Below are 12,577 nucleotides of genomic sequence, written 5' to 3' on the forward strand. Positions count from 1 at the left end.
ATTTAAAAACATTGATTTAATTTTATATGTATGGATGTTTTATTTGCATGTGTTTGTCCAGCTGATGCATGTAGTGCTTGCAGAAACCAGAAGAAGACATTGGATTCTCAGGAACTGAAGTTACAGATGATTGTTAGCTGCCATGTGGATACTGGGAGTGGAAGCCTTTGTAAGAACAGCAAGTGATCTTAACCAATGAGTCCATGAGTCCTCTCTCCAGACCTATATTATTTTGTTATTGTTGTTTTAAGACTTGGTTTTTCTATATAGCCCAGGATGGTCTTGAACATGTAATCCTCCTGCCTCAGCCTTCATAGTGTTGGAATAAGCATGTGTCACCATGCATAGTTTAGTTTTATGTCTAGTACTTTTGGTGTTCTATACAAGAAATAAACCATTGCTTGATCCAAAGTCAAGAGCATTTTCTTTTAGGGTTTCTAAAAATTTTAGTTTTATAGGTACGTCTGTGATGTATTGTGAGTTGCATTTTTTTTAACTGTTTGAGGTCTATCTTCTTTCTATTAGATTCTAGTTGTTTCAGTACATTTATTAAAATGATTATTCTTCCCACTAAGTCATTCGAGCATCATTGTTGAATGTCAGTCTCATTTATCTACTTGGTCATCCTGTGAGGATACTATATTATCTTGGTAACTCTAGTGCTATGGTAAGTTTTGAAACAGGGAAGCATGAGTCCTTCAACTTTGTCTTTAAATTTTTTGTTTTAAATAAAAAAAAACTTTTCCCCACAGAATCTTGTAACTGTGGATCTGGGATCGCTGTGGAACAAACACAGAGAAGGGCTCTAGGTCTCTAACAGAGATTACAATGAACACTCTATCCTAGCTATAGGTGATGTTTCTGCGCAGCATGTTCTCCAGTATGGAGGCTGTTCACATAGAGAAATAGGATTCAGATGAACTTATTAGACACTTGAGAATCNGCAAATAGTCTTGTTTGACCAAAACCTCTTTGTTAGTCAACTTCTGGTGGTAAAGGTGGTGATAGTGACANAATCAACACTGTTTTCAAGCATCACTAAGGGCTCTTTCAAATGTTTCTTAATCTCCAAGTAGTTATTCTCACTTTGTGTACAAAGGTGTTAAGAATTAGAGGGAAAGGTGATCATAGAGTCAGGTCATCATGAACTATGGACCACTTGGTGATACCACTGTGAATCTGTGGAAAGCATAGCTTCTGGTCTCCACACTCCTGGGTAGGGCTCTCCTCAGATTAGTTAGTCCTTTATGCTGTTGGANTTAGTATGTGATCAGGACTATGGATTTTATAGAGTCTAGACAGTAGACTAAAGGTATAGCATGTAGAGTCCATAGGGCAGGACCTGGCCATATGTACGTCCCAGTGTAAAATAAAGGGATCATATGAGAACCCCATACTGCTGACTCCTTTTAGTGATTCTTATTGTTGCAAGAAACTTGTGNACAAAGGAAGAAAAATTGTGTCATGCTGCTTTCAGGATCTTTTATACAAAGTTTTGACACAGGTGTCAGCACTTTGCTGAACTCTNANCTGTGTCGACAGGTTGTGAGGAAAAGTCCGTGTTTTGCTTTTGTTCTGAAGTGCTTCATTGGCTTTGTTACTAATGTTAGATAAGAGCCCCACTTTAGGGAGTAGATGAGTTTAAGGTCTTGGTATTTTGCTGTGCAGATGTGGTATCTCAGGTTGACTTAAAACATTAGTTCTTGGGCTAAAGGTGGTGGAGAATCCCAAAGGGCTGATTTCCAAAATCTTAGGAATGGTGAGGCAGTAGAAGTGCCATATATTGCTTATCTCTCATCCCACATAACACTAGAGGTTCCTTTTCAGATACATATGCATGACAAGCTAAGGAGCAGAAGAGACCTACAGGAGATGCCTTAGGGCAGGTAGCTTCTGGGACACCTTTCATAATTTAGACTAAGTCCTTCAGTTGTCATTGAGCTATGCTCCAGTCACCTCACATGTTTGTGTATGACCCTATAACAAATAATTCTGATTGAGCCTCATGAACCAGTCAGTGCACAGGCTTCTATAGCATGTTCTCTGGAACAGACATTCAGAATCAGAACCCTGAGCCTTTCAGGGTCCAGTTTTCTCCCAGTTCCTTAATGGTACAGTGGAGACACATGATAACCCTTATATGCCTGTTCCCATAAAGAGCACCTAATGGCTGGCACAATTCTTGACTGTTCACTTATGACACCTTCCAAGTATGTATTCTTCCCAATGGTTTCTTCTGCATGGATCCCATTCTTAGACATCTTGTTGTTGGTGGCAGTTGCCTAGTGGTTCTTTTGGTACATAAGCACTAGGTTACAGTTCCTGCTATAAGACTCAAGGATGGAGATAGATAGATAGATAGATAGATAGATAGATAGATAGATAGAGACAGACAGACAGACAGACAGACAGACATAGAGATGATATATATATATTATATATAGAGAGATATAGATTATATAGATATATCTGTGGGAAAGCATACTTGATACCTGCTCAATAATGATGACCATTAACTTCCCTCTATAGATGAGACCCAGAGACCTTGAATTGTGAGAAAAGTCCTACACCTCACCCCTTTATGGTCAAATGAAGCTGATCCTCAGCATTTCCATATAGGGAACTCACAGTTCAAAGAGAAGCAAGCTTCCTCTTTTAGGAATTTTCTGTGGTTTAGGATGTGCCCCAGTCTTACAGGACCCCGTTCCTTTGGAGACTTTGTAGCTTTGGCAGCTATGTTTAATTTATTCTTTGTCTTGGCTCATGAAGGGACTATGAGCCCTTTAAGGGGATGGAGATATTTTCAAGGAACAAGAGGATGGTCATGATATAGGGTGACTGGGGCCAGGAGTGGTAGAATTCTGGATAAAAACAGTTTTGGGAATGCATCCCACTAAAAATATAGGGTAATGGTGGGGAAGATAATATTTATGATAATGTGTACTCAATCTNCCTTCTCCTAGGAGAAGAAAGCAGAATGTAGAAATATTCATTTCCTGTTTTTATTGTTGGTAACTAATGACCTTCCTTTGAAACTGCAGCATAGAAAGCAGGTTGTCATGGAGACAGGGAATGACGTTCAGGGAATAGGTACACAATGAATTTCTTTGTCGTGTCCAGCTGATATATTCAGCCTCTGCTTAGATGTGTGAATTTATGTGAATTATGAGAATTAAATATTAACTGTAGGCATTGCCCTGGAGAGAAGTAAAAACCAGGAGGAGAAAATATACTNAAAACAAGTAATGAGTGCTAGTGGGGTGAAGGGCTCCTTGTGAGAGGCCATGTTATCAGAGATGATCAGGCCCACTGGATGGGCTTCACTTTCCTCAGTCAGTGGGTGCTTGAGAAGTTGAAAACATAACATACATTTAACAAAAGCAAATGGACCTGAGTTGCACATTCTTTTGGGATAATAAAAAATGTAGTTATGATTGAGTTACTCATTCATTGGCCAGTTAGTTTTCAAAATCCCTCAGTACCATCTTTGCTTCCAAGGTGGGCCTCATATGATCCATACTAGTGCCCTGAATGGAACAGGGTGTCTACCCAGTGACACATGTGCAAAATAGCCACCAGAGGTGAGGCCATGGTGTAGGCCCTCTGCTTCTAAAGAGTAAGGGTCTCTCCTCTCCCTCTCCCTCTCCCTCCCCCTCTCCCCCTCCCCCTTTCCCTCTCCCTCCCCCTCCCCTTCCTCCTCCTCCTCCTCCTCTTCCTCCTCCTCCTCCTTCTTCTTCTTCCTCTCTCTCTCTCTCTCTCTCTCTCTCTCTCTCTCTCTCTCTCTCCTGGAACACCCATGAGCAGTGAATTTGTCTTTCAGATAGATTCCAGAGATTGTGCTGTGCTACATTTAAAAGTGTCCTGCATTTTTTTTTCCTTTCTCTTCATGGGTCTGCCTAGCTGATATTTGTCAGAGTTCCCTTTTCTGAACTTCTATTCTTTTAAATCCTCAGAAAATGAGTTCCGGGGCAAACTTCTGACCCAGAGGTGGACACAGGAAGACAAGACTAGTAGCTGCAGAACTGAGAGACATTTCCTGTGTAGATACAACAAGGTAAGGGCTTGGCCATGGGTCCTTCACAGATGAGATGGGGACCAAGATCACCTAGCCATTTTTTTAGTTAGAGAAAGAAGGATGAATAGATAAAACTCCATGTGATAGAGGTGACACAGGATCCTTACTTCCCACGGATACTCTTGGGGATGATCTTGGGGATAGTGCCTATCTATGATCCTGGTTTTGGTCACTAACCCTTTAATTCTACAACTTCCTACTGACTTACTCTGTCTGAGACCCACTCTCCAGAGCAGATAACATTAGAGCTGGGAGTCAAAATAGAAAGAAGCATGGGGCATCATACTTGGAGGCCAGATGCCAACCTCTTTAAAAATGTTTTAGATTCACTTATTTTATGTCTATGAATATTTTGCCTGCATGTATGCTTGTGCATGATGTGAGGGGTCAGAAGAGGGCATTAGGTTCCCTGGAACTGGAATTACAGATGGTTGTGAGCCACTGAGTGCTAGAAACTGAACCTGGGTTCTCTGAAAGAGCAATAAGTTCTGTTAACCACTGAACCATCTCTCTGGTGTCCAGATGTCAACTTATTATCTGAGATGCTGAAGCTTTGTATTCAGTGTCTCAGTCAACACCTAGGCATGGCATCCAGGATAAGGGACAGCCTAAATATAGATAGAAAAGACCATGAGTTTAAGGCAGAATGACACCTCAGGGTACTTGCATTTTACTATTAGAATATACTATTTCTCCTTCATGTCTGGTGATAGAAATGTATAATTAACAGGTCTATTATGGTCACTTTGCTAAGTACTCAGACTCATTTTGATTCTTTATCAGTGTGCTGAGTATGATTAGCACAGTGTCCTATGATAAAATATTATTTATTTCTATTACTGAATTTTTGACCTCTCTCACTTCACTGTACCCAAGCCCAGAGGATTCCCCAAGAGACATGGGTGTTAGATCATATGACCATGAAATTGGCTCTAAGCAAAATAGTTTCTGTAGTTGCTTGGTACCCTGTCAAAGTGAAGTAGGAAGACTCTGGTTTCTCCACAGCCCAGGCACAACATGCTCAGAAGGTTTGAGCTTGCCATGAGCTACATGTGACTGTTCAGAATGCAGGTGCTGGTAATGAGCCTGTGGCTGACACTTGGGCCCTATTAGCAGCACTAAGGCTTTATAACTGTGTCATCTGTAAGCCAATCTGTTTTACTTTGGACAGATCTCTGTGAGCTCAAGGCCAGCCAGGTGGAACTACATAGTGAGTTCCAAGATAGCTATTACATGGTGGCATTTAAAAAGAAAGAAAGAAACAAAGAACTAAGATAAAGAATAGGCCAGCAGAGGAGGGAAGANGTGAATGGACTGATGGGTCAGAACTGAGGGGTAGCATAGGTGATCTCCTTTGACAGAGACTAAGAGAAATAGCATAGGTTAGTGACCTAAGATGGCATGTGGGTAAGAGGAGCCAACAGGAAGGACCATGGAAGTGGCCCACATAATAAGATCAGTGATGTGCTTGCCTTCTGAACTCACCACAGCTCAGGTAGCTGGATAGCTTAGGACCATGTGGGGTGGTTAGAGAAGGCCTATGTTGGTATGTTAGGGGAAACCATGTGCTAGTATGTTAGGCACAGATGGTGAACCTTGAATGCCTTCTGAATAAAACCTTTGGTCCCAAGGCATACACTACTCAGTGGACAATTAGTTATGGAACAAGGATCTCTGGTAAGGACAATTAAACAGAAGTAACTTCAGGGATGGAGGTGACTCTCTTTTTTAGCTGTCTGACTTGATGTTGTTGGATCAACAACCTGGAGAGATACAAACCAGTGACCCTTGAGAGATACAAACTAGGTACCTATTTATAACTAGGTACACTTGTAATCCCAGAACTTGGAAGGATAAAGTAGGAGGGACAATATAAGTCCTTGGGCTATATAGCAAGACCATGTCTCAAAGAAGAAACAAAGAAAGAAATTCCCTTTATGAAGTTTGAAACAGATATAACTGCTTTACCAGGTAGCCTAATTGGTTATAATTTTTATTTAGGGGTTGGAGTGAGCCAAGATCTCATGTTTAGAATTGTCAAAGACACCCCCATCCTGAGTCATTTTCTGAATAATGTCTCATGGGTAGTGACATTTCTATATCACAGGAAGTGGCAGGTCTACTTACTTGTAAGTAGATTGCATAATTGGTGGAAGAACAGTGAGGGTAATGTCAGACATGTATTAGGATATACCCCAAAGGGGAACAGAACTACCATTGCAAAGACCCAGGAAGTACTATGATGACTCCTAGCGGGATATAGGGGCACGGGCACATGGTTTATAGGAAGTAGAATGTACTTCTAGGAGAACTTTTGCATCCTTCTGTGCCTATGAGCTTACATACAAAAGGAAGGGAAAGCATTAATGGTAATCAGAAAATGGAATAGAGACTCTGATAGTCCTGATTGTAGTTTTTATGGAGGAGAAAGTAAGTCTGGTGCTTGAAAGTTGCTCATGAATCCTAAGTGGAGTGCTCCTTTCCCCAACACAGTGGTAGATTTAGACTTGGGTCTGCACAGGTTAATACTACTGTCAGAACACAAGACAGTTTNTAACCCTTTTGGCTGCCACAAGGAGAGCCCCCCCCAAAAGATAAACCATTGTATTTATTTTTTTCTCTCAATGGAGTGAATAAGATACTGCCAAGTGAAGCAGGGCAACGGATGACCAATTTCTGCTACATTTTTACCCCATAGCTACTTCAGCTTTTTCCTGTGGGCAGGGAAGACATCCTCCCCCAGGTCTCCAGAGAAAGTGTGTACAAAAACCTTAGTCTTCTGTTAGAACATGGTAATCTACATGATCCTATGGCTTTAAAAACTGTCCTAAATCTATTCTAATATTTTAGCTTTTCTGGTTATTAGAGCACATTTTTCCACCATGAGATACTGTCTCACTAGGTAGCCTTGGATGGCCTGGAACTTGCTATGTAGACTAGACTAGCTTTGAATTCACAAAGATCAGTCTGCTTCTGCCTGTTTTTAATCCTGCTGAGATTAAAGGNATGTGTCATCACTCCTAGCTAGAGTACATTTTAAGTAAAATAAAACACCAAAGTATCTCCTTCCAATCCAGGGCTAGAATGAATGGCCCATGGTATCAAGAGGCCCAGAATTTCCAACCAAGACTCTGCAGCTATCTGCTCAGCTCCCTCTGATTTATCCCTCCTCCACCAGCACCAGCTTCTAAGATAGTTTTGACTGCCCCACATACTCACTCATTCTTTTCTCCATCTGCTGTGTTTTGCTTGATGTGTCCTGAATAGCTCTCTGCAAGAGGCAGCAGTGAATGACCTCACATTTGTGAAGGTGGGAGCTCTCCTCAGCACAAGATGGGGACCTTTCAGGAAATGAACTGGTTAGGAACAAATAAAGAGATGTGGTCAGAGGAATGGCAGAGGTCTGACCATTGAGTTTGATTTGTCTATCCAAAGGTACTCTTGGCTCCTGGGGATAACTCACCTCAATGCTGAGGTGTCTCTTGTGGATACTCTTAGGTATTCACTTGTCAGATCACTGTTCCTATCCCTAGTCAGGGTCTCAGGGTCTCAGGGATCTGAGGTTCTTTATCTTTGTGTTCACTCCTGAACAGCTTCATTGCCTTTCTAGAATGATGTGAAAAACTCCCAAGGCCATGTCACCTCCATTTGGGGTCAAGTTTCAGCACAGATTCTGCCCTTGGATAATCCTTGGATATCAGGCAAGAAGTGGGTAGGAAGCCTGTCCATCCTGGAGGGTGTGGGCAATTGGCTTCAGATGTCAAAGTAAAGCTCAACAAGAACCAACTGACTTAGGGAATGCCTGGGCCTCTAAAAAACAAAACTCATGATTATTATTTCCTCTCCCTGCCCCTTCTTCTTTTTTAAGCCTGTGTGGCTTAGAAATTGCTATATAGACCAGGNTGACCTTGAACTCACAGAGTTCTGCTTGCCTCTCCCTTGCCAGTGCTGGGATTAAAGGTGTGTGCCACCATGCCTGCATCGTTTCTTTTTAAAGACCAGCTATTTGTTGTTTTGGCTGTGTTGAGTTTCTGAGTTTATTTCTCAGACAACCAAAACAGAGCCAAAGTAATCTTCAGGTTTTGAGGCTTCTTGCTGCATTTGATATTTTGGTTCTTGACTTTGTAAAGGTTCGACACAGGGAGCTCAGTTTGGCAAATGAGTATGAAAAGGGGCTACTAATTGTGTTTAAAAAGCCTGAATGACAGGTCTTGCTTTTTCTAAAGCAATGCAGAACAGTTCGAGGCAAAAAACAAAACAAAATGAAATGAAAACAAAAACAAAAATAAACAAACACCCTCCAGTGAGACTGCTTTTAAGATAGTACCAAGGAATCAAGTTTAGTGACTGGATGGAGACACAGTTCTCTCAGGCTAATGTAATAGCTATGGCTGAATACAGTGTTTGTATTTGGAAATTATTTTCTCCAATTTTCCTATACAAGGTAAAACTTGATAAAATGTCAGAACTAAAGTTGTGCTCTATCAGCAGTATGACATTGATGTTAGAGAAACAGCAGATGTTCCTGGGAAAGATCCCCGACCTCACAGTGGAGCAAGATTATTTGTTTGAACAAAGAGACCCTTTCACCCTCAAGGCAAGAGGCGATTGAGTTATTGTGCAAAAACAGTTCCTGTTTGTGCTTGGAAGAAATAAAAGGGTTGTTTAAAAAACAAAAACAAAACAAAAAACAAACAAACAAAACAAATTAACGGAAAATTGAGAAGCACCTCGTTGCCTTTGCAGTTGTACCATAGGCAGGGACCATTGATGTATGGAGCAGGCAGAAAGTCTTAGGATCTGCTGCCAGGCCAATTAGTCAGTGAGTCTGGGCAGTGTTAGGCACAGTGCTTCCCTGAGCATGATGNCCTAATGGTTATACTACTTATAGGTAAGAGGTCTATAGATGCCTTCTGCAGTACTTTGTAAAAGAAAGCATGTGAATTTCTCACACATTTTTTGCCAGATGCCTCTACAGCAGCTACCACTGTCAATTTCAAAAGTGAGAGGAGAATCACCCCTTGGCATTGACTTCACAAGTCATCCAGATCCTATGAACACATTCTCATCATACTAAAGAGCCTGGCTTCTCTCCCACNAGTTCAGGAGTTTCCTTCTTAAATCAAAGCTATGCAAACTGAAGAGAACTTCTTGTACATTGAACACTTGATGCAAGTAAATCGGAAAGAGAAGGTGCTCAGGACAATGAATGCCACAGCTGTTAGCTTCATCAATGGGAGCTCACAGTTTGCAAGCAATGCCCATTACACATCCCTGTAACCCTCTCTATTCTCTGCCCTTTGAATAATTTATCCACAGGAAATCCAAATTGCCAAGGCATACTTTAATCTAGCAGAATGCCTGCCAATTTCCTTGGGAAAACTGACACAAAAAGCTATAGATTACATTTCAGCTGAACACAGGCATGGGGCAATCAGATGTATTGTGTGCCCTGCCTCAGAAGGCGTTGTGCACTGGCTCAGTGCAATCGACGTTTGAAGGCTCATAGATGTAATGACGTCCCTTTGACACCTGCTCCTCTCTTTACTTTAAATGTGAGCCATTGGTCCACGGGGAGCCTCTGCCTTAAAAATAGAAATTATAGTAATTGTCTCTGTTCTATGAGAGGGCTATAATAAACACATGACTTATGGCATTATGCTCCATACCCTGGAGCTGACAGGTTGCATAAATTACCCCATTTTTTATTTTTCCTCTTTAACAAATTATATAGATCACTGTATGCTATACTGCTTCATGGGACAGTTCATGTGTGAATTTCATCTGCCAACTGAGGAATTAATTCTGTTTTCTTTTTTCCTACTTGGTGAGGTAGAGGGTTGAATCTTGCCAGTCTCTTCCTTCTGCAGCATATCCCATTCTCTTACTTCCTCCTTTCCAAACCACTCACAGAGCTCTGTTGTCCTGGTAGAATCCATGGTCTGGGAGAGATGTTGGTTTGCCTCCTATCTCTTCTGACTGTGGGGGCAGGTAGTAAGTCTTAACTAGCCAGTCTTCTGCTTGGGTGTACACCTGCCCCTCTCAGTCCTGTTATCTGTGAGAAGATTGTTTCCCACATCACAGAGTTTGCCAACATTTTATCTGTTCCTTCAGATTTGCCATGGTGACACAAGATGAGGATTCACCTGGGGACCCTCATCCTCAGATGTGCCCTATCTGTGGCTGTCACCTTCATAGTAGCTCTTCTGTGGTTTTCTCAAAGTACCATGTTGTGGGCAGCAGCCCTATGGAGGCTTCTCTAGGTGAGTCAAGATTCTAATACACTTGACAGGCCAGAGGCCAGAGGACACCTCAGTGTTACTCAAGCAACCAATTTTTACCCACATGACACTAGTATATTAGGAACATTAAAACATGTGTAGAGTAGGAAGACAATGTTCATGGGAGATAGGCCCTGGACTATGTTAAGTGGACCCAGTTTCATCTCCACCAGTTGAATCAATAGTCAGCAATATGCCCTGTACCTCAGTACCTGCCTGATAAGGTAAGCAGTGGGTGTCACTCTTTGTGCCAGGAGCCCCTTTTATTATGGAATATCTATGCTCGTGAGGCTTTGTGGGCAGATAGGAAACTGGAACAGTATGGGTGGAGCACTGTGAGACACTAGGAGGTGTGAATAAGATATCATTAAGCCTGGTGGTCTCTCCCCAGCAGAACCCCAACATTCTCCCAACTTGCTTCTTTTGGTCCCATTCTTGTTGTTCACAGATAATCTTCCTGCCATAGCAAAACTTCAGTCAGAAAATGACCCAGTGCTTCCGATGGTTTATGACACAGCAGGTGCTTGCCTTGGGTGGTTCTTAACATTGTGCTTGTTTTACTTTGCAGATGAGCTCAGAAAGTGATGACAAGCGAACCCGCACACGGTCCAAGACCCTCCGAGGTCAGTGCCAATGCAGTCTGGCCTGGTCCCCATCCTTGGCAGCTGCCCTCTCTAAACTGTTGGTGTAATTAAATGCTCAGCTTCCTGGTAGCCTTTGGCCTATACTAGGCATCTGGGACTTTAGGGCTCCTCGACTGTTCCTTGATGCAGTATTTAAGGGTTTCCTGAAGCCCTTTTCAGCTCATACAGATTTGCTTCAGGCTGTATGAGTGTGGGGACAAGTACAGTTCCACAGAGTGGGAGAGCAGAGTTCAGTCAGGAACCTGCTTAATTTAGAAAGGAAGGGTCCCTGGCCTTTGGCCACCACTAACCTTTGGCCAGTGGCCCCTTTCTTTCCAGAGATTATTGTTGNTGCTCTTGGACATTTGAAGGCTGTTAGGTAGACTTGATAATGGGTGGAAGGGAGAGGATAGGCCCTTTTCACTTTATTAATACTGAAGCTTACCTACTTGGTCATCCCCTCACCCAACCCCAACTCTCTCACTTGGAGCTTCCAGTTGGATATCACAGAGTATTCAAAAGTTTTGAATATGTAAGCGCTGCCTATTCTGGTTGGACTCCTGCATATCTTGTAGTTAGTGCCCATCATTGTGACCAGGCACATCTTTGCTGGTTCTAGTTTTTGTGCAACTTAATCTGGTAGGTAATATATCCTGCCAAAAGCTGACATCTATCTGCAATTACAGAGAGATAACACCCCGAGCCTGAGGGTAGAGAGATTATCAGGTTTTCTCTGAAAATCTGGGGTGTGTGTGTATGTCTGGTGTAGGGATCCCAGACCAAGCACCTTGTTAAGAGGGCAGCTTTCTCTACTGACCTCGGGGGAAGTTCTTATAGGTCAGCAAAGGGTGGGCATCTTGTCCTTGTGAAAGTGTCAGTTATTTTATTAGGTTTATACTTTTAGGGAAATATTCTTCTGAAAGTCTAAGTCCTATGTATGTGTATTTCTATTTTTCCCTATATCTTACCCAGGACCCCCAGAGACCACAGGTGCAGATCTCAGGTAAGAAAGTATGCCTATTTGCATGAGCACGGTTCTCCACCTTCTTGCCCATAATGTAATTTTTATAAAATTTCCCACAAACTCTTGTTGTCTCTGAGGAAACAGCTTTTCTCTGTGACATATCTTGCTGTCTATATCCAACTATGCTCTTTCTCAGCTCAAAATTGGCCCTACCATAGATCACCCTCGAACTGTTCTTCACTAGCATTTGCACTGTCACCATGGTCCCCCAAACCACAACAAGTTGCTTTTGGTGATTTTTGCATACAATGGTGTCTANGTGTTTGCCGTCCACCGTGCCATGTGGGGATGATCTATAGTATGCATGGCTCACACTGGTTGACTACACATAGGCTGTGGTGGGAGCATTTTTATTTTTTGAAACAGAGTCTCATTGTGTTTTCCTGAATGGCCTAGAGCTTGTTATGTAGACCACGATGGCCCAAAACTCCCAGCAATCTTCCTGTCTCTGCTTCCCAAGTGCTGTGACTAAATGTGTGTGACAACATCTCTCTCTCTCTCTCTTTCTCTCTCTCTCTCTCTCTCTCTCTCTCTCTCTCTTTTGGTTTTTCGAGACAGGGTTTCTCTGTATAGC

At 42.3% G+C, this 12,577-nt stretch overlaps 1 protein-coding gene across 4 annotated transcripts in view; it reads left to right on the forward strand.

Moving 5' to 3' along the window:
* The window catches only part of Myt1 (myelin transcription factor 1), a 62,003-nt gene that overhangs the window by 10,928 nt on the left and 38,498 nt on the right, over positions 1-12,577 (forward strand). For 3 of the 4 annotated variants that reach the window (XM_021186542.2, XM_029474730.1, XM_029474729.1), the window contains exons 2-4: positions 3,954-4,054; positions 10,925-10,979; positions 11,952-11,982. In XM_021186542.2, the coding sequence (XP_021042201.1) occupies positions 10,925-10,979; positions 11,952-11,982 (86 nt within the window). In that variant the 5' untranslated portion in view covers positions 3,954-4,054. Of the gene's footprint in view, positions 1-3,953; positions 4,055-10,924; positions 10,980-11,951; positions 11,983-12,577 lie in introns of those variants that run through there. The other variant, XM_029474731.1, reaches the window with a different exon arrangement.

The sequence above is a fragment of the Mus caroli genome, chromosome 2, assembly GCF_900094665.2.
Source record: "Mus caroli chromosome 2, CAROLI_EIJ_v1.1, whole genome shotgun sequence".
In the NCBI taxonomy this organism is placed as follows: domain Eukaryota; kingdom Metazoa; phylum Chordata; class Mammalia; order Rodentia; family Muridae; genus Mus; species Mus caroli.